This window comes from Argiope bruennichi, chromosome 10, assembly GCF_947563725.1.
Source record: "Argiope bruennichi chromosome 10, qqArgBrue1.1, whole genome shotgun sequence".
NCBI classification, from domain to species: domain Eukaryota; kingdom Metazoa; phylum Arthropoda; class Arachnida; order Araneae; family Araneidae; genus Argiope; species Argiope bruennichi.
Genome location: NC_079160.1, coordinates 105,615,063 through 105,636,371, shown reverse-complemented (window position 1 = coordinate 105,636,371; position 21,309 = coordinate 105,615,063). Strand labels below are relative to the sequence as shown.

Below are 21,309 nucleotides of genomic sequence, written 5' to 3'. Positions count from 1 at the left end.
TAGTTTTATTAATGTCTATTAGACGTTAAAGAAAACAATTTTTGATTTGACATATATATATATATATATATATGTATGTCAAATCAAAAATATATATAATTATATATATATATATAATTACTTGATTCATTCAAAACAGTTGTCGAGCAGTAAGTATATGCCTAACTATTTAGAAAGGGAATATATTTAAAGCAAGCGCTCTGTATATGTGTATACTAAGCTCAATCTGTAATTTTACCATAAATTAATTTGTCATCTTTCACCATATTGGCATGTAATTTTCATACAATCGAGTTATCTGTATTCGATTTCTACAAAATATAAGTTCGTAACTCAGGGCACATTAAGTTATCTAAAACAATTTAGGGTAGGAAAATTTGTTCACATATCTAATTGTTTTTAATTTGTGACCTTGAGGTTTGACTTTATATGAGACATGAATTGATTCGATAAGTATTCGCCCGTCATTAAAAGCATTTTAATTAATATCAAGTACTGATCATGTTTGTTTCATTCAGTATTAGATAGGTAAGTAAGGAGAGTTTACGCAATGTCAGATAAGACTATGATGCAACAAATATAACGTTTTATCTCATACTACTCATCATAATTAAAGTGAAGTGCTTGGTAAATTGCGGAATCATGTGGGTACTCATAATGGATCATACATATCGATCATACACGTCACATACTGAATTCACTTATTTCATTCTCATATTGAATTCTTGAATTGAATATCATCACTTATTTAATTATTTGAGAATTATTGAGATTAATTATTTGGATTATTAATATGAGACCTAGTAATACTGTTTTAGAGTAACATGATAATATTTCTTTAAATGAGCCATTTGGAAATTCAACAGAATAAATGGCGGATGCGCTGTCTTTAAGAAATCCATCCATCAATGATTATAAGCTGATCAATCAGTCTTAAATATTGATGTTACACGTCATTAAGTATTATGTAGATAAGTAGGACAAACTAAACATAAGGCCAAATACGATTGCGCATATATAATGCTGCATTTAAATCAATCATAATATCTAAAGTTAAGGTCGGAATTAATGCAAATTTATGCGAATATATATCTATCGTAGACATATCATCATTTTTTGACCTAAGTATAGAGTAATTTGAGTTTTTAAAAGAAAGATGTATTCTTTAAAAAAACTATAAGGCAATTCAGTCTAATATATTGCAAATACGAATGAAACATTTAACAAACATAAACATTTAACAACGTTTAATTTGATAATTTTTTTATATTTGATATTTGGACATTGATTGATAATTAACAATGTTTAATTTTTATATAAATCGTTGAAGACTTTTTTCATGCGCATTTTTATTATGAATTTAATGATAACAACAAAAAGATTTGAAATCTCCATGATACATAAATAGGAAGTTTTAGCACATTTGGAAAATATGGACGGAGAAAGATCTGCTATCCAGAAAGAATCATACAAAATTATTATATGAAAATGATTTTTCTTCATCTTCGTGCTCACCTTTATTTGTTCTTGTAAATAAAAATCAAAATAACTTTCAAATACTAACGCAACAAGTATAAAGGTTAGATCAATGAAAAAGGCCAAACAAATAAAATTCGATATTTTCCCAAGATTGGTATTTTTTCCCAAAAGAAATTTTTATCATTGCAATTGCAGAACCATTCTGGAACATTGATACAAATTTCGAAATGTTTACAAACTGATTACAGACCGTTTCACATATTTTTTTTCCTTTGAAATTTCTAAAGCATATGATATAAAAATAACATTAGAACACAAAAATGAATACCTGCATTTAAACTTTATTTCATTTTTATTATCTTAAAAGCAAAATTAACTATAACTTTGAAGGACAATACAAACGTTTCACTTTTAATTTGTCCATTTCCGAGAGAACGTCGCGCTGTCCAATCTTCGAAACATCGATCGTTTTGGGGATGACTCGAAAAGCTGGCTTATTTCGATCTGGACTCTGAACTTCATAATGCATGACAGAATAATAATCATACGGTCCCAATTCCATCATTGCATCCAATGATTCCTTTTTGTATTGATTCCGCCATTCTGAAAACGCATGGAAAAAATAGTATATAAATAATATGTAAACCAGACAATTTTAAAATAATACATATAAGGGACAAAGTGTTATAAATTTTCAATTGATAGTTATAAACAAAACATAGGTAAGACTAGTGAGATTGATGGATATAGCGTGTGTGCCAATAAAAGTGTTATGCCGGGAAAGAGCTCATTAATGTTTACTCAAAAAGAAAATTGGAATTTCGCTGACAAAAAATTAAACCATGCAAAAAAAAAGAAAAAAATGAGAGTAGGCAAAATATATTGGATGCAACAAAAAAAAAATATAGAAAAAGAAGGGGGGGGGGAGAAAAATAATAATATTTTTTTAATTAGAAATTAAGAAGAAAATTGATAAAATGATAGAAAACACAGGGAAAAGGGAGCAAAGGAATAAAAATTGTAATACTAATAACAGAAAAAAATGAAAAATAAATGACTAAAAGAATAAAAATAATAAAGAAAGAAAAAATAAAATTCACTGTTGTTAAAAAATCAAAACGGCAGTGAACATATCAATTAACATCTGAAATAATAATAATAATAAAACAACAATAATAATAATAATAAAACAAATAATAAACTCAAACATCGATAGAGTTTATTAAACAATTGATAAATCCTTGAGCGGCTCTGAAGTTGCAGAAGTCGCTTGTAATAAATTGAATTGCAACAAAACTTTGAACGAAAAAAGTTGAAAAGCATTTTTTCGGAATGAGTGAAAAAAATTCAACATGTTTTTGATTTGAATGTTAGAGGACTGTTAGAGAGAATAGAAAGAAGCAAGGTTTTTCGTCTTCAAAAAATTTGAAAGTGGGCACTTGATGATACATAGATAAGGGATGTTTTAGACTCTTTTAAACATTTCTTATAAGCACACAGAATTCTAAACGCAATAAGAAAATTCACTTTCTTTTAAGATTAGATATTCATGTGAAATCGCATATGATAAGAATTTCCAAAATCAACAGTATAAATAATTTATTCGACTGGAAATTTGTGAGGTATTGCATGTAATATACAAACTTCTCAACATCATCGGTAAAAAAATTTACTAGACACTAAGAAATTTGCCTTTTTGTGCAGTGTTTTAATAAAATCATTAACTAACTGCTTTGAGAAAATGGAAAATATGTTGAGAATTCATTATCTCACAAGAACTTGTGATAAATTACGCCATAAGTAGAGCTTGTCCATGAGGAAAGGATGTATTTTCTGATTTGGCCACTCAGACTTCATGCTAAAAAACGTGACTTTAGCATCGATATGTTCTAATTAATGTTAGAATGCCCATTCAGAAACAGTTGACCAGGTGTTTATCGATTTGATTCATGCCACAACGTCGATCGATTTGATTCATACAACATAAACCATTCATTATGCTTCATTTTGTTTCGTTCTGTAGAGTATTTGAAAATGGTTATTCTAAAACGGTTGATCTCGTAGTAAGTCTAGTCTGTGTCATTGTTAATATTTTCTTCGCTTTTTCTCCATTGAAATACAAATGTGGACGAGTTTCTCTTGAAATTCTTCTCAGAATGTTATCAATCTTCATCAAATGATGATAAATCAAAATTTCCACTTATCAGGTGACAAATGATACGATGTTTTCGCAATCCACCATTTATAGAAGCGAAGAATTTGAGCATCTATTATGACGTCATTCAATGCATTTTCCTTCTATTTCATTAATTAAATCGTGACTAATGAATATTCCCAACCATTTTAGGTAATGTTGACTTCTTAAAAACCTTCTTGAACTTTCTGGAGATGATATTTCAGATTGATAATGTTTCTTTTTGATCTTTTTACCCCCTCTGAAGCATTTCTAATTAATAGTCTTTAGTCTTCCTATATATTAATATAAAAAATGAATAAGTTTAAATAACAAATATATGTATTTTGAGATTCAAACTCAGGCGATGGATGTAATCACACTTGCTATCGTATGAGTAAGCAAGTCCATGTACCAAGGATTCGAGTTACCAAAAGAAAGAAACTCTCTGAGTTACTCTGATTAAAAGAAAGTTGTAACCTTCTTTTAGTCAGAGTAACCAAGCAACAAGACATTAAAAGTTAGTTACCATCATTTTTATGAATGTGTATAGAATTCAGGACTGACTTTTAGGAAAAACTAGTCTGCATTTGTGTTTCTATTGAGAGAATATATGAAAAAAACATCCAAGGTCCAAATGTATCAAGCAATTCTTTGCGAAATCATTTAACAATTGTTAGCTAAGAGCACTGGAGGGTAAAAATTTCACCTATTTTAAGTGGGCCCTAAATTAATTAATTAACCCTTTTTCTTTCAATTAATATTTCTCAACAATTTTACTCCTTTGAACTTTTCTATTGATTATCATTAGGGCCATAGAAAGGCACTCTACCCCTATGGGATATAAAAATTTCTAAACAAGAATTTTCTCCAAAAATAAACTGTCAAAAATATGAATAAAAAATGCAAACTCTATTGGCTTTATCCTTTATATTTATTTGTTAATGGCATTCCTTGACCGAATAGATGTTACTACAGTCATCAACCTACGTTTGTAAACTTTGCATTTACTTTAATACAAGTCTCACTATTTCTTCATATTTAATCGAAAAAGTCAATAATATGATTGAATGAACATATTGATTAGATTATCGATAACTATTGTACTAAATAATTTTCTTCTTCAATGAATTGATAAATAAATGAAGAAATAGAAACACATACATTACCGTAAGGAATATTAAGAAACAGTATTTCAATGTATTTGTCCCTATCCGCCCTATTATGTTCATGAGTAAATCCAACGGCGTGCATCATTTCATGCAAGATGAATCCTCTACCCATGCAGTTTTCTTCATTCAAGACAATCAGTTGCTTGTATTTTACTCTACCCACTTCGGAATGGCAACTATGAATACAAATTAAAAGCTTAATCTTTATTGAATAGGAAATCAATAAACTATATGCAAGATGATTCAGAAAGATTTTGTATTAGATAAGATAGATGAATCTTCCGCACATGCAATTTTCTACGTCCAAGATAATTAGCTGCTTTTATTTGAAACTATGAATACAAATTAAAAGCTTAATCCCTATTAAGTATGAAATTAATAGGCTATATGCAAGATGCTATATGCAAAGATTTAGTACAAGCTAAGGATGATTCCTCTACCAACTCAGTTTCCTTCATTCAAAACAATTAGTTGCTTATATTTTACTCTATCCAATTCAGAATGACAATTATGAATGCACATTTAAAGCTTAATTCCTGTTTAGTATAAAATGAAAAGGCTATATGCAAGATGATTCAGAAAGATTTTGTATTAGATAAGATAGATGAATCTTCCGCACATGCAATTTTCTACGTCCAAGATAATTAGCTGCTTTTATTTGAAACTATGAATACAAATTAAAAGCTTAATCCCTATTAAGTATGAAATTAATAGGCTATATGCAAGATGCTATATGCAAAGATTTAGTACAACCTAAGGATGATTCCTCTACCAACTCAGTTTCCTTCATTCAAAACAATTAGTTGCTTATATTTTACTCTATCCAATTCAGAATGACAATTATGAATGCACATTTAAAGCTTAATTCCTGTTTAGTATAAAATGAAAAGGCTATATGCAGGATGATTCAGAAATATTTACTATAAGATAAAGATCCTCTACCCATGCAGCTTCCTTCGTTCAAGATTATCAGATGAATCCTCAACCCACGCAGTTTCCTTCGCTCAAGATAATTAGATGATTCCTCTACCCAAGCAGTTTCCTTCGTTCAAGACAATCAGTTGCTTGTATTTTATTCTGCCCACTTCGGAATGGTAATTAGGAATAAAAATTAAAGTTTAATTCATGTTAAGTACTCGTACAAAGTCAGTGGCTAGATGCATAGGGTTTCAAAAGTATTTTAGAAGAATTAAGGAAGGGAAGGTTAATGAATATGTTTAGCACAGGATAATTTTATATCATTGCATCTTCTCTTGTGCAATAAATGGACTTATTGCTATTTATTTAATAAAAGAGTAGTTATCTTCAAAAAAAGTTGAAAAATATTAAACATTTTACATTCGAACTCCTTTTGACGGAATAAAAGTATTCTCATCTCTTTTTAAATCCCATTTTAAAAGAGTATTAAAGATTATTTCTATCCTGTAAACTAAATATTCCATTTACATGATTAAAAATTTAGAATTGAAGCGGGAAATTTGGAAGAAGAAAAGCTCTAAGGATTTTCTAGAAAAGTCTATTTTTTTATCCCTTTAAGAAGAAGAATTTGGAATTTATGTATCAAATAAATCTATTTGAGTGTAATATTTTATTTGTAATCAAAAACAATCGAAACAATAAGAGGTGTAAAAAACTGAAGCTTAACATAATTTATTTAGCTTACAGAAAATATTTAGCTTATAAATTGATTACATGACAAGTTATCATTGTTCAGATAGTGGTCTGGGTATACAAAAATTTATTTTATTTTCGACAAAAGGATTTAAATTAAGATATTCAATCCTTAGCTTAATGACCGAATGAGTGACCAAAAATCGTGATTTTTATTTCTACCGAACGTGATCCGGAAAGAAAGGAGAAAGGAAAATACAGCGCTATTTGGGAATACGCTGATATTTGCGCAGGTTAACGAACACATAATAAAGCTTGACAAGGTAAAGTAAAAATAAATTTGGAAACTTATAGGTTTAATTCTTCAATAAATTAAGGTTTGAAAAATAAAATTATTTATCATATATGAAATATATTATCATATTAAATATATTGATTTGAAGTATTTATAACATGCATAACTTGGTATTATGATATCGATTTACCGAAATTTCTATCCACTTTTTTACAAAAATCGGAAACGAAATTTGAAATTTGTCCATATAACCAATTTCAACAAATTTGCATGGAATTGCATAGAAAAATGCATGAGCCATATAATGACGGTTTGGAAGTGAATTGAATAGATCAATCATTAAAGTGGCTGGTTAGTTCCTTGTGATTTTGTTTTAAATTAGAGTACATTAAAAGATCATGTTTCTTCACAATTGGCGACTAACAATGTCGAATTGGAAAATGACCACCATATATCCTACAGTGAGTTCTGAGAAAAACTCACATGTGTGATGCACATGGCTCATATTATTTTTGAATGCCACAATGAGCATTTATGTACGCTTGGTATTTATGACATCACTGTGCAGTCATTGAAGTAGTCAGTGAAAACTGTAACTTTTTTTTCATTTTATGAATTAAAGCTGGAAAGATGATTATTTTAATTTTGAAAAGATTAATAATAGTCACTGTTACAGCTTCACGCCGATAGATGGCGTATCTGTTGAGTACAAAGTTCTGTTAATTCCTTTTTTTTGTATCAGAACGTAGTGTGTGTAAGAACGATTCTGAGAGGAGACGAGGCATCCAACTGTGAGAGGTGTCCTAATCTGTAACAGTCTACATGAAGTGGCACAAAAAATGTGTCCGAAATAAAATGGTGTTCACCAGAAAGAAATGAGTAATTATTTGTAGAGAATTACATTAAGTGGTCCGTCGAGCCGGAGTATTGAACCATCGAGAGTTTTGAGAAGTCGGCAAGTGTTTCTGTTTTGCCGCGTGTGTTTACTTGATATTGTTCTCAGTGATTTCTGAATCGTTTAGAGTGATATCCAATGGATATAAAGTGTAAATTCCTATGATTGGACTATCCGATGATTGGATTATTATGTCCGTTTTGGTTTCAGGGTAATTGTGAGTATACTTTTGTTTTCTAAATTTGTGTATTAGTTTCGTTTTTATGAGTTGCATATATTCAGAGTTCTCTTTTCAAAATGCTTTCAAAACTTAAAAAGAGTGAATTAATTGAAGTTGCCGAGGAACTAGAAATTAATATTCCTGCAGGTGCCAAAGTAGTTACTATTAAAGATTTAATTGAAAAGAGCGAGATCTATAAAGATAATTATGAATTCGTAAAAACTGTAGTTGAGTCAATAATTGATAGGAAAAAAGATTACGAGAAAAATGAAGCACAGAAACTAGAATTGGAAAAACTTAAACTCGCGCAATTAGAAAAACAACTTGAGCTTGCGAATTTAACAAAAGATGTAACACAAAAGGTTAATGTAACAAATAGAGATTCTGATTCTAATTTTAGCTTAGAAAGTTTGATAAAAAGTGTCAAAACTTTAACTATTCCTGTTCCTACACGAGCAGAGTCGTATAATTTATTTTTCCAATCGCTTGAAAGAGCTTTCAAAACCAAAAATGTCCCAGAACAATTCAAATCAGAGATCCTATTAAATATTTTAGGTGAAAAAGTTACCAATTTAATGATATATTTAAATGAAGATGAATTGTGTATGTATTACAAATTAAAAGAATTAATGTTAAAAGAATTTCAGTCCACCCCACAAGAAGTTTTAAATAATTTCCGTAAAGCGAAAAAACGTCCAAACGAAAGCTATATCCAGTTTGCATCGCGACTTAGTGCAGCTTTTGATTATTATTGTCAATTAAGAAAGGTAAATGATTTTAAGGGAGTTTGTGAACTCATGGTTTCGGAAAAAATATTTTATTCATTAGATCGTGAACTACAAATTCATATTGGCGTGAAACAAGGAGAATCTTGGTATGTGCCACCAGATTTGGCCAGGCATTGCGATATTTATGTATCCTCAAAATTCAAAAACGATAGTAATGTGTTTTCACGACCGCAAATTGTAAACCATTCTCAAAAATATCGTAAAGAATACAGTCCACAAAAAGCATTTGTATCGGAAGTTAAAACTCCGAAATGTGTAATTTGTAAATCTAATGAAAATCATTCCCTGAATGTACTGTTTTCAAAAATATGCTTGTTAATGAGAGAATTGAGGTCGTTAAAAATAAGCAATTATGTTTTAATTGTTTAAATCACCATAAAATTGCTAACTGTTATTCAAAATCCAGTTGCTCCATTTGCAAAAAACGACATAACACTCTTTTGCACTTCGGAAATATTCAAAGCGAAACTGAAACTCGCTCGCAAAATTCTAACGCGGGATTAAATCCAAGGTCAAATGTATTCGTTCCGCGAATTGAAAATCCTAGTCATAATTCTTCACAACTGACGAATGAGTCACCTGCGAACAGTACGCATTCATTCACTGCTACCAACATAAATCTAAACAAAATGGTTTTATTAAGTACTGCAAATGTAATGATTCAAAATAATGTAGGAATGTTTATGCGTGGACGTGCGTTGCTGGATGGTGGTTGTATGAGTCATTTCATTTCAAAACGGTTAGCCGATAAACTGAATTTGAAAAAAGAAAGACGAAACATTGTGGTTTCTGGACTAAATCAATCTTCTTCTGTTATTAACTGGATCGTAAAAACAAAAATTTCGAACGTTAGCGAAAGCTTTGAAAAGGGAATTGAGTTATTGGTAGTGCCGCATATAACAGATAGTATCCCCTCCAAACAATTTGACATTGATACGCTAGAATTAGATAGTTTCAATTTAGCGGATGTGAGTTTCAATGAACCTGGAGAAGTGGATATTTTATTAGGTGCCCAAATATTCTATGAACTTTTAAGATCGGGTCAAATTAGGTTTCCGGGAACAGACATTGTTTTTCAAAATACTGTGTTTGGGTTTGTTGCTACCGGAAGTGTTCCAATAGAAAACGAAACTACTGTTCATTGTGGGTTGGTAATAGAAGATTTGGATGCAAATTTAAGGAAATTTTGGGAAATTGAAGATGTTGAGGGGGATAAATTACAAAATGATGAGAGTTTTATATGTGAAGATCATTTCATGAAAACACATTTCAGAAATGACGATGGAAACTATGTTGTTAAAATGCCGTTTAAAATAGACCCCCCATGTTTAGGCGAATCAAAACACATTGCTACTAAAAGATTTAATTCACTTTGGCAACGTTTGAAGAGAGAACCAGAGTATAGGCAACTATACAGCGAATTTTTAACTGAGTATGAGAATTTGGAGCATATGCAGGCAACTTGCGAAACTCCAAGGTACATTATGCCTCATCATGGCGTTTTTAGGCCAGAAAGTAGTACTACAAAATTACGCGTTGTTTTTAACGCATCAGAGGCAACGTCATCTGGACAATCGATTAATGATAATTTGTATTCAGGATCTGTTGTCCAAGATGATTTGTTCGCTATTTTGTTGAGATTTCGAAAACATTCTATAGTTTTCACCGCCGATATAAAAAAGATGTATCGTCAAATTTGGATACATCCAGATCAGTGTGATTTACAATGTATTTTATGGAAGGATTTAGAGGAAGAGAATTTACGTGTATTTAAGTTGCTCACTGTTACCTACGGAACCAAATGCGCTCCTTACTTGGCGACCAGAGTACTAAAACAAATATGCTGTGATGAGCAGAACAACTATCCTTTAGCCGCTGCTACTGGCAAAGATTTTTACGTCGACGATATACTCAGTGGTACCGAGGATTTATCTTCTGCCATTGAACTACAAGACCAGTTAATACATTTGTTAAAAGCAGCTGGTATGGAGCTTCACAAATGGAGCTCAAATAATCCTGTTTTTTACAAAATGTACCAACGTCGGACCGAGAATACAATTTCGATAACCCCAACTCAGCAACTTTAAAAACTTTGGGATTACAATTCAATCCTGAAAAGGATACATTTAGTTTTAGTGTTCAAAAAATTGTGAGACCTGCAACAAAAAGAACAATGCTATCGGACATATCCAGATTGTTTGATCCTTTAGGCCTCTTAGGACCTTTGATAATCACAGTGAAGATGTTCTTGCAGAAGTTGTGGATTTTGAGAATTGATTGGGACGATGAAGTTCCCCTACACTTAAATAGAGAGTGGGAAAAATTTAGTTCTGAATTCAGTCAATTGAAAAATGTAAACATAGATCGTCATGTGTTATGTTCTAAAGTTCTGAAAGTAGACCTGATAGGCTTCGGAGATGCTTCGAAAAATGCATATGGTTGTGCTGTCTACACCAGGTCTTTGTCAAGGTCTGGTGAGATAAAGGTGTCACTCTTATGCAGCAAATCTCGAGTGGCTCCCATCAAAGAAATTAGTATCCCACGTTTGGAGCTGTGTGCAGCGGATTTGCTTTCCAAGCTTACCGTTAAGGTTCTGTCATCCTTGCAACTAGACATTGATGGAGTACATTTGTACTCGGACTCCACTGTGGTGCGTGCTTGGATCAAAACTCCACCTACATCGTTGAAAACTTTTGTGGCTAATCGAGTCACTAGGATTCAAGAGTATACTAAGAACTTCCAATGGCATTATGTAAATACTGCTGAGAATCCTGCGGACTTGATATCACGAGGAGTTTTCCCTTCAAAGATCCAACAGTTGGACATTTGGTGGAATGGACCGTCTTTTCTTTCATCTAGTAGCTGTCCAAACTTCAATGACGATCCTGGTGTCTCAGATGATGAATATCTTCTTGAGGTGAAAAGAACTGCAAGGAACTCTGAACTGAATAATGATCCTATGATTAATCTTTCCATTTGTAATATTCCTAGTTTTTTACAGTGCATATTAGATATAAGTAATAATTATAGTAAAATTGTTCGTATTTTAAGTTATGTTTTCAGGTTTGTCAAGAATCTAAAAGAAGCAGTGAAGACAACAGGTCCACTGAATGCTGAGGAATTGAACTATGCAGAGACATTTTTAATTAAAAATATCCAAATCCAAGAGTTTGCCAAAGACGTCAGTAGTCTCCAAAAACACCACTGTGTGCCTCCTGGTAGTAAATTAAAAACTTTGAATCCTTTCTTGGATTCTAAAGGATTGTTAAGAGTCGGAGGACGGTTGGGTAATAGTAATTTTAACTTTAATAAAAAGCATCAAATAATTTTGCCAAAAAGCCATAGATTAACTTTAATTATAATAGAACATTTTCATAATAAATATTTACATGTTGGTGCGTCTTCCTTGCTATATCTTATTAGAGAAAAAATTTGGCCTCTAAATGGACGTAATAGCTGCAGAAAAATCGTTCATCAATGTATCATTTGTTTCAAGGCCCAACCAATTGCACCTTCTCAAATCATGGGCAATTTGCCGAAGGAAAGAGTGTCTCCAGATTTTGCTTTTAATTGTGCTGGTGCCGATTTCTGTAGGCCGTTTTATATTAAGAATGAGGCTCAGCGTAAAGGTGCTTTACAAAAAATTTATATTTGTATTTTTGTATGTTTTTGTTTTAAAGCTGTTCATATAGAAATTGTTTCAGATTTGACTTCTGATTCCTTTATAGCGACTTTAAAACGATTCATGGCTCGAAGAGGTAAATGTGCGAAACTATTTTCAGATAATGCTAAGAATTTTGTAGGAGCTAATAGAGAAATTAAAAAACTTCATGAAATGGTTAGAAAACCAGATGAAAAGCTGGCAGGCTATTTAGCTTCAGAAGGTATTGAGTGGAAATTTATTCCACCTAGATCCCCACACTTTGGCGGTCTTTGGGAGGCAGCTATAAAGTCATTTAAATACCATTTAAAAAGAGTTGTTAAGGGAATAAACTTAACTTATGAAGAGTTCTTAACGGTAATTGTGCAAATTGAGGGAATTTTGAATTCTCGTCCACTTTGCCCCTTGTCAGCTAACGAGGACGATTTTGAGGTTCTTACTCCTGCACATTTTTTAATAAATAGGTCTTTAACCTCTTTGAGTGAGCCTGATTTGACAAATTTAAAAGAAAGTCATCTCAAGAAATGGCAAAAGGTAACTAGACTTGTACAATATATGTGGAAATTTTGGCATCGTAATTATTTAAGTCAGTTACAACAGAGATCTAAATGGATGTTTGACAAAAATAATGTAAAATTAGGAGATTTAGTGTTATTAATTTAAGATAATTTGCCTTGTTATAAATGGGCTATGAATAGGATAATTAAAATTTATTATGGTGATAAGAAAATTCGTGTTGTTAAGATTAAAACACAGTCTAGTACTTGTAAAAGAGCCATTTCTAAAATTTGTGTATTGCCTATGGAACATAATTAATTTGTAATATTTGATGTTGAAATTTGTAAGCTTTGATTTGTTATTTCTTAAAGATATTGATTATTATGTTTCTTGTATGTTTTTTACTAGATTTGTGTGAAAGTTGTAATATTGTGCATTGTAATCTCTTGAAACCTTGGGGTTTCAAGGTGGGGAGTATGTTACAGCTTCACGCCGATAGATGGCGTATCTGTTGAGTACAAAGTTCTGTTAATTCCTTTTTTTTGTATCAGAACGTAGTGTGTGTAAGAACGATTCTGAGAGGACACGAGGCATCCAACTGTGAGAGGTGTCCTAATCTGTAACAGTCTACATGAAGTGGCACAAAAAATGTGTCCGAAATAAAATGGTGTTCACCAGAAAGAAATGAGTAATTATTTGTAGAGAATTACAGTCACTAACAGTTGTAACTTCAAAGATTCATTAATATAGTTTTTCAATGTCAGTTTATTCTTTCGCAATTCTAAGCTAATAACGAAATTCATTAATTTTAAAAATTTTGAAACGAGAAATTAAAATATTATAGTATTAAATTATTTATTATTAAATTTATATACCTATTGTTATGAATATTTTTAAATTGAATACAAAACCAGTCATTTATTTTTTGTTTTCATTTCAGCAAAATTTTACTTTATTTATTTATTATTTTTATTATACTGAAATAATAATATGAAGACAAACACATTATTGAGTAATATCGGAAAAACAACAGAAATTGAATCAGGTAATTTAAACATACTGATTCAGAAATATAAAATTTGTTTTTTAATCGCATAACTAACATATAAAATGAGTTTAGTTTTGTTAACACACTGTTTTGAAGCAACTCCAGAATTGTTACGTAAGTGGCATGTGAGAATTGTGAGAAATAAGATTGTAACAGAAGTCAAAGAGGAGATACAGAAGAGGAGATTCTGTGTACAATAAGGGAGGAAGCGAATGAAATATAAATTAGTAGAAAGCATGGACAAATCATGTGTAGCAATTGATAAATTACTTTGAAATATAAATTAGTAGAAAGCATGGACAAATCATGTGTACCAATTGATAAATTACTTTAAATCGAAGTATTTAAGAGATGACAGCCTTTAAAGGAAATGTGTATAAATTAATTTTGGTATTTAGGTAAAAAGGCCATAATTGCACGAGTCTTATTTTAATATGATTTAAGTATGTAAAATTATAATATTAATGGAAACTATTGAGTAAACTCATTTCTTAATAAAATATAAAATATTATTAATAGAAACAAATTACAAAAATAAAAAGAACCATTTCTTAACTTTTAGGAACTCTAAAATATGCATAAATGTTTTAGAATATGAATTTTATAATTTCTAAGAAATTCCATATAATTTGTTTCCAGTTGCAAAGAAATTTTTGAATATCAGAACAATTTTGAAAAATCGAACAATTAATCAAGGCTTTTCTTCTATAATTGGTTTACATTTTGTTTCTTTTCTATTCTATATGCAAAATTTCTAGTTAAGTCAATCAAATGTCTATTATCATAACACCTAATTGAATATACGATGGCAGTGCATTTTCCTTGAAATATTCATAAAGATTTATAAAATTTGAAAAAAAAGCCATGAAATTTCCGTTTAGAAAATGTAAACTATTTGGAAAAATTAAAACGTATTACTGATATATTCTTCAATTTACTTACAATGAACCATTGGTAAAATAGACGTAATCCCTCTCTAACCTACGAGGAATCCATTTGATGCAATTTCCAAAATCCTTGTTCCATGAATTTATAGCTTCTAAAATTGTTGATGTCATGTTTGGTGCTGTATAGAAAAGGGACGAGAAACTATAAAGGATCTGATAAAAATTTTAAATTTTATGTCATTCAATATATAGATAGAAAAGACTAAAATGCACTGCATTTCATTGTCTAGAATAATAATTTTATCATATTTTTTTAATACTACCGCTAAATATATATAAAATTTTAAATTTCTCTATTTGAGGTCTCATTGAATTTTAAAATATTTGCTGCCTAAAATTATAAATCTAAATAATAATTTCATTATCTAAATAATCAGATGAAATTAACCTCTTTGCATACAAACATACTTCCAAAGTGCTCTATCTGGTAAGACTAAATATTCCTCTGGAAGGGATTTTAGCTTACACTGGGACAATAACTGGGAACTTTTGTAGTTTTACCATCACTGTCCCTATCTGACTTTTAAATCTAGAGAATCGCTAACATTAATTGAAAGTCATGATGTTTCTTAAGATGAGGTCTCTAATCAACAATATGACTTTAAGAGACCATGCATAAATGAGGAAAATGAAAGGCGAGAGTGCAAATGTGGCAACTACTTATCACTGTTTCTTGCTTTAATACTCCTGAGATATTTCTATCTTGTCATAAAATTCGCGATAAGTAACATAATTTCAACGAGGTCATTTAGCTTTCTTTGGCGACCAATATTGCTATCGCCACTTTTAGAAAAGGTTGTCGATAGTATTTTGAGCAAATGTAATTTAAATAAAATAATGATTTTTCTACATTATCACTTTTCATGATCTTTATATGTGTATAGTTTTGCTTAAAGAGTTTGAAGAGTAAATGTAAACATTTTTGGCTTTAAAAAATTGAACTTTTGTCATTTATAAATTGCTGTCATTTCATTACATTGCATTATACCGTAAGATATTTCATATTTTTAAGCTGTAGTCAAATGAAGTGGATGACAATTAAGCAGGCAATCCACGCTCAAACTACTCAACTAATTACCGCGAAAGTATTGAACTGTCATGGCAGAACTGATCTGCAGGAATTTCACTGTTGTTCTGAATCAGCTGGAATCGGACGTTCGTCTTACTGCCCGATCCCAAAAACGGTACTACCACAGATTTAGATCAATTTTTTTCAATCAAATCTCAATACCAATGCTGCTTTTCCCAGAGACTGCAGTTTAAAGTCAAAGAAATTATCAATGTAATGAAAATTTATGATGTAACTGATAGGTTTTTAAAAACAAACTGAAATACATAGGAATCTACTGAAATTCTTGAAATCTGAGTTTTACCAAACATCAGTGTGTTAAAACTGCTTTTATTCCTAATTTTCAGAAATTAAAATTATAGAATTATATAAATTTACAAATCAAAAAATATGTTACTATTCATTTGAATATGCAGTTAAAAATTAATAGTAAGGAGATAAACATTTGTCGCTCATTTGTTTTGCAAAATTATCTCTTGAGTTTTAAATTAGTAAAAAAAGGATTCAAATTTTGTTAAAAATTTAATCAGTCATACATTTAATAATATATTGCAATACAAGAATCTAAATTACATACTTACACATTTCCTTTGAAATTACAAAAGGTACTCGATTTGATGTCCATTTATACACAGGAAGAGATTCTGTAAACTGTTTCTCTGCAAGCTAATTGAATTTTTTATTATTGAACAAACAATATTTAGATTTTAACAATATTACACTAGTAATAACTTTAACGAGATAACATTAGTAAGAAAGATTTCTGAGCAGGAGTAGTAAATATATATACATATATATATTATTCAGTTTTTTGAAAGAACCGTATTTAGATATATTTATTTCAAATTAGACTTTACTCATTAAGTTAATTATTTCTTTACTTAATGCTTTAATTCAGATTATACTATTCAACATTTCTTTTTATTTTCAATTTACAAACAAAAAGAGAAAATAGTCTGAATTTCTACCTAATTCTTGAATACCCATTAGAATTTATATCTAATTTCTTGAACTTACGATTACTGTCAACTATGCATTTTAATATTACGAATATTTAATATATTGATTATACTATACGTGGCGCCATCTATATGTTTTATAGATGTGTGGCGCCATCTATATGTCAACACTATAACAGATTATTTTTGAGTAAATAAAAAATTGAGTGTGAGATTTTTATGAATGCTACGAAATAAGCTACAATTTTTAACATCTGAGCAAATTGAATTTAAACCATCTTACTCTAAACTTTATTTTTTTTAAATAAAATTCATGCTAATTCTGAGATTTACTCTAGAATAAATTGAACAATATTTCAGTATAAGATTTAAGTCGAAAGTTTTGAATGAATACAAAATGCATCTCTAAACGAAATATATGCTTTCAGATTAAGAATTAATTAATCAACAATTTATATTAAAAATTAATCAGTATTTTTTATATTTATTGTTTCATGGGAATTTTTCTGTACAGAAAGGAAATCAAAACATTTAATGAAAAATATAAATTTAATTTAAAGTTATAATTATTAAAAAACTGATACACTTCCAAAGAGATTTCTTTTTGTGATTAGAAAGTGTAATTATGTCAATTCAGTGAACAAAATGTATAAATGAAAATTAATTTTTAATGAAAAAAAAATCTATAGAAACTGATATTTATTTTAATAATATCAGTATTATTTTGAAAATACAATACAATAAAATAAAATAGCTGATATTTCTTTTCTCACAATTTTATCATAAAACTATCTATTTATCTTTAAAAGAAAAAAAACGAATTCAAAGAAAATTATATTAAAAATGCTTTTAAAAAACTTGTTTTTTATTCATTACGGATGGTCGATAATATATTAAATCAATTAAAAAATCAGGCAAATTGATATTTATACATCGGAAGCCAAAAATTCAAAATTATTTGATAACGAAAAAGACATATACATTCCATAGAGCTAACTCAATAGATGATGGAAATTAGTTTCACTCTTTTACAATAGATGGCAGCAGAAGCGTTATTTTATTTTCATTTATCTCAAAAGTATAGTTTCAGTTCTGGTGTTTGATATCATTAAATGAAATAACGAGCAGTTTAGAATTTGCAATAGATTCAATCATTATTCCCATAATGAACCGAAAATTATTCACGTCATTTCGAATATAGAGAAATTCTTTGGCTATTTGAAATAATTTGTATTAAATAATTATGTAGCTACTTTGCTCCTTATTAATTCACACAGTTAGTTTGATTAATTTAATTACATTTGAAATTTTCCTTATATTCATTCGCATTCGTTAGCATAATTTGCTAAATTTAAATAGTGTTAAATATTGCTTATTAAATTTATGATGTATTTATTTACTTCGTTATTTTATATTTCATCTAACTAATAAATATCTACACATATACGCTCCAAAAACTTTTACTCTCTAAAGAATATCGTACGCAAACACATTGTATTATATTATAATCGTTCCTTCGAATATTCGTGTTAGAAGGTTTTAAGAATTGCAAACCTGTAAACGTTTTCGTATAACAATCGTTCTTTTGCTGTGTTTTGTTGTCTGATTTAAGACATAAAAGCAGTATAAGATATCAAATAAAGGGTACGTGTGTGCCTTGCCATATTGCAATATTTATTTACATGTTGCCCTCAAATGCGCAATAGCTCCTGTCGTACATCGTATTACATAACCACTGATAAGAAGAAAGACGAAGCAATAAAAAGTATTATTATTCTAATATGCAGGGAGATTCATATGTAGTAAATCAAGAAGAAAAAATGTCATCAACTTATAATATTTTTAATAAATTTAAATTTTTTTCTTTAAAATTTTTCCTTTCAACAGACAAAATCATCATAATAAGCAATGAATTTTTTAAAAATAATTTTTAAAATAAAAATAATTTTGATAAATGTATATATTTCGCAAAAATTTATAATTTAATCTTACATTTGCTTCATACTCAAATGCATCTTTAATGCCTTCTTTTGATCCTAAAGAAAGAGAAAATGTACAATGAATAGTCAATGTTAACAATTTTAAAAAAATCTAATTTAAGAGAGAGTGTAAAATGATTATTCAATTTTTCTATTTTCATAAAAAAGAACAGAAAATATAATATAAATAACAAATTTTCCACATAATTTCAATGAAAAAATATATAATATGAATAACAAATTTTCCCACATTATTTCTGTAAAAAATACAGAATGCAAGATAACTGATTTTTAACTAACTGATAATAACTGATAACTTTTAATAACTGATAATAACAGATAACTTTTAATAATTAATAATCACTTTTAAAAACTGATTTTTCTATTTTACTTCGGCAAAAGCGAAAGATGTAGAGTGCGCAATTTATTTCTTCTACATTAATAAAAGAAATAGGGAATGTATTGGAAATTTCTAAATAAATGAAAAGTTAAAGTTAAAAGTTAAAGTTTCTAAATAAATTAAAAGATAAAGGAAAAGTTTGCAAATTTAACGCAAACGATATTTTTGTTTTCTTTTTTGAGAGCATTATCTGTCTGCCACATGAAGGGAACACAATAGAAAATAAAATTTGCTTCTTTAAATTCATTCAAATTTCTATAAATACCTTTCATGTTGTCTATCTTTGGCATTGACGCTGTGCAATAAATGCATCCACAAAAAATCCAGTATCGATAAATCTAAAAATACAATATCAAATTATTATAATAAGAAAGCAAAAACCTGCAATTCCCAAAAATAAAGCATCACTTCCCAAGCCAAGTGGGACAAGACCTGGTGGATTCTACAAGACCTGGTGGGTGAAAAATTCCACCCAAACATTTTTAAATTTTTAAAAACCATTGGTTTGTATAGTTGTATTTAGCATTTTTTAACTTCTGTTCACATTCGACAATTCACACCAATTCATTGTAACGTTCGTATTTCGAATCAGTATTTCTTTTATAAATGCATTTACCTTATATATTTCTGCACTTTCATTTTTCCCATTTTTTGATACATTTGGCTTTTATATCTTAACATGTGTGTTTATATAAATTATTTTTGTTTTTTTTACCATCTGCTTGGCGCAGCATAGCCAAACATGGCTCTTGCGCCAAAAAAACCCGAACAACCAACCCAAGCCAACTATTTGCCTATTAGCTCATCGTGTCAGGGAATGCCGATGAGTTTAGAAGGAAATTAGTAATGTAGGTACTAGACTGTTTACGTTTGAGAGAAATTCAAGGAGAGAACATTTTTCCTCCTTATAATAATTTAGAATATTATATTAATTTGGAATTTTAATTTAATTAAGCGTTTTTTAAACAGATTCAAAATTAAATATTAATATGAATATTCAACGATAAGATCATAAATTAGATTTCCTTTATTTAATTAATTTTAAGTACTCGCATTTACTTGTATCCGAATGGAGAGACTAATGAAGATCAACCTATTGATGTATTTCTTCTGAAATTTTACACGCATTTCCAGTTCTTATAATTAAATTGTACATTAAATATTATCAGTTTAACTTTCTTGCGATTTTGTGTTCTTGTATTCTTATACGCACGAGCGTACAAATGGCTGGTAAGAAGGCTTCATTTCTGCGTAAAATTTTAGTGTTAAATCATTAAATTTCATTCTTGTAGTTAATGATTTTTTCGAGGAATCGTATTTAGTAACCATTCAAAGTTTATTCACTGACAGAACGATAAACAATATAATTCGGAAAAAAAAATTTCTGTCTAAGATTTGTCTATTAATCAGAATCTTCATATCGAGATTTTTTGGACGATTAAAATAACTTTACATTGAATATTTCATTTATGAGAAAGTAAAACGGTCAAAGAAAGCTTAAATTTTTTTAAACAATTTCTTAATGTCTGTAGAAACAAAAGTCAAATGTTATTTTCTTGTCTAAAATTCCAATAAACTTAAAACTACCATTGCCAGTATTTTAAAAAATAATTTGAAAAATTCAAAACTTACCTTACTAAATACCTTCATTGTTCCTTAAAGAGAACAATCAAAGAGAAATGTGCAAACACGAGAAAACTATTAAGAGCTCTTTGTATTTTATGTTAGATTTTTAAAGTAAAATTTTTAAAGGAAAAAGTAGAAATCCAATTCTGAAAATTTATTGTGTGATTGGACAATATGCACAGCTGCTCTATTTCCCATACTAATGATCATAAACCTTTTTCCAGTGACAATTGAAACTGCTCTTTCAAAATTTATGACTTTAATTATTCAAGGTTATTGAAAGTTATGACAGAAATAAGATGCATTGTGGCTTGATTTTTTTTATTTGAAGTTTATAGTTCATTCCATGAGAATTCGTTCTATTGTAAAAATAACAAAATATGAAAAAAATTTTCTAGAAATTACGTACATAAACTTTATTAAATTACTTAATTTTATTTACTTAATTTTCAAAATTTTTCTTATGGAAGCGTGTTGCAATGCATGTAG

General features: G+C 29.3%; 1 protein-coding gene across 1 annotated transcript; it reads right to left on the bottom strand.

The window, feature by feature from the left end:
- Positions 1 to 1,855: 1,855 nt before the first annotated feature.
- On the bottom strand, positions 1,856 to 21,079 carry LOC129987694 (zinc metalloproteinase nas-13-like). The gene is made up of 7 exons (XM_056095645.1): positions 20,827 to 21,079; positions 19,460 to 19,532; positions 18,808 to 18,851; positions 16,438 to 16,522; positions 14,783 to 14,906; positions 4,822 to 5,000; positions 1,856 to 2,082 (listed from the first exon to the last, which is right to left on the bottom strand). The coding sequence occupies exons 1-7, from the start codon at positions 20,842 to 20,844 to the stop codon at positions 1,856 to 1,858; spliced, it is 750 nt and encodes a 249-aa protein (XP_055951620.1). The 5' UTR covers positions 20,845 to 21,079.
- Positions 21,080 to 21,309: the final 230 nt, after the last annotated feature.

What these genes read in the sequence shown, in the direction of transcription:
- LOC129987694 (XM_056095645.1), bottom strand. An exon ending in TGTAATTTCAAAGGAAATGT is followed by an intron (nt 14,907 to 16,437) that starts GTAAGTATGTAA and finishes TTTTCTATACAG; the next exon opens with CACCAAACATGACATCAACA. An exon ending in TATTTTACCAATGGTTCATT is followed by an intron (nt 5,001 to 14,782) that starts GTAAGTAAATTG and finishes TTGTATTCATAG; the next exon opens with TTGCCATTCCGAAGTGGGTA.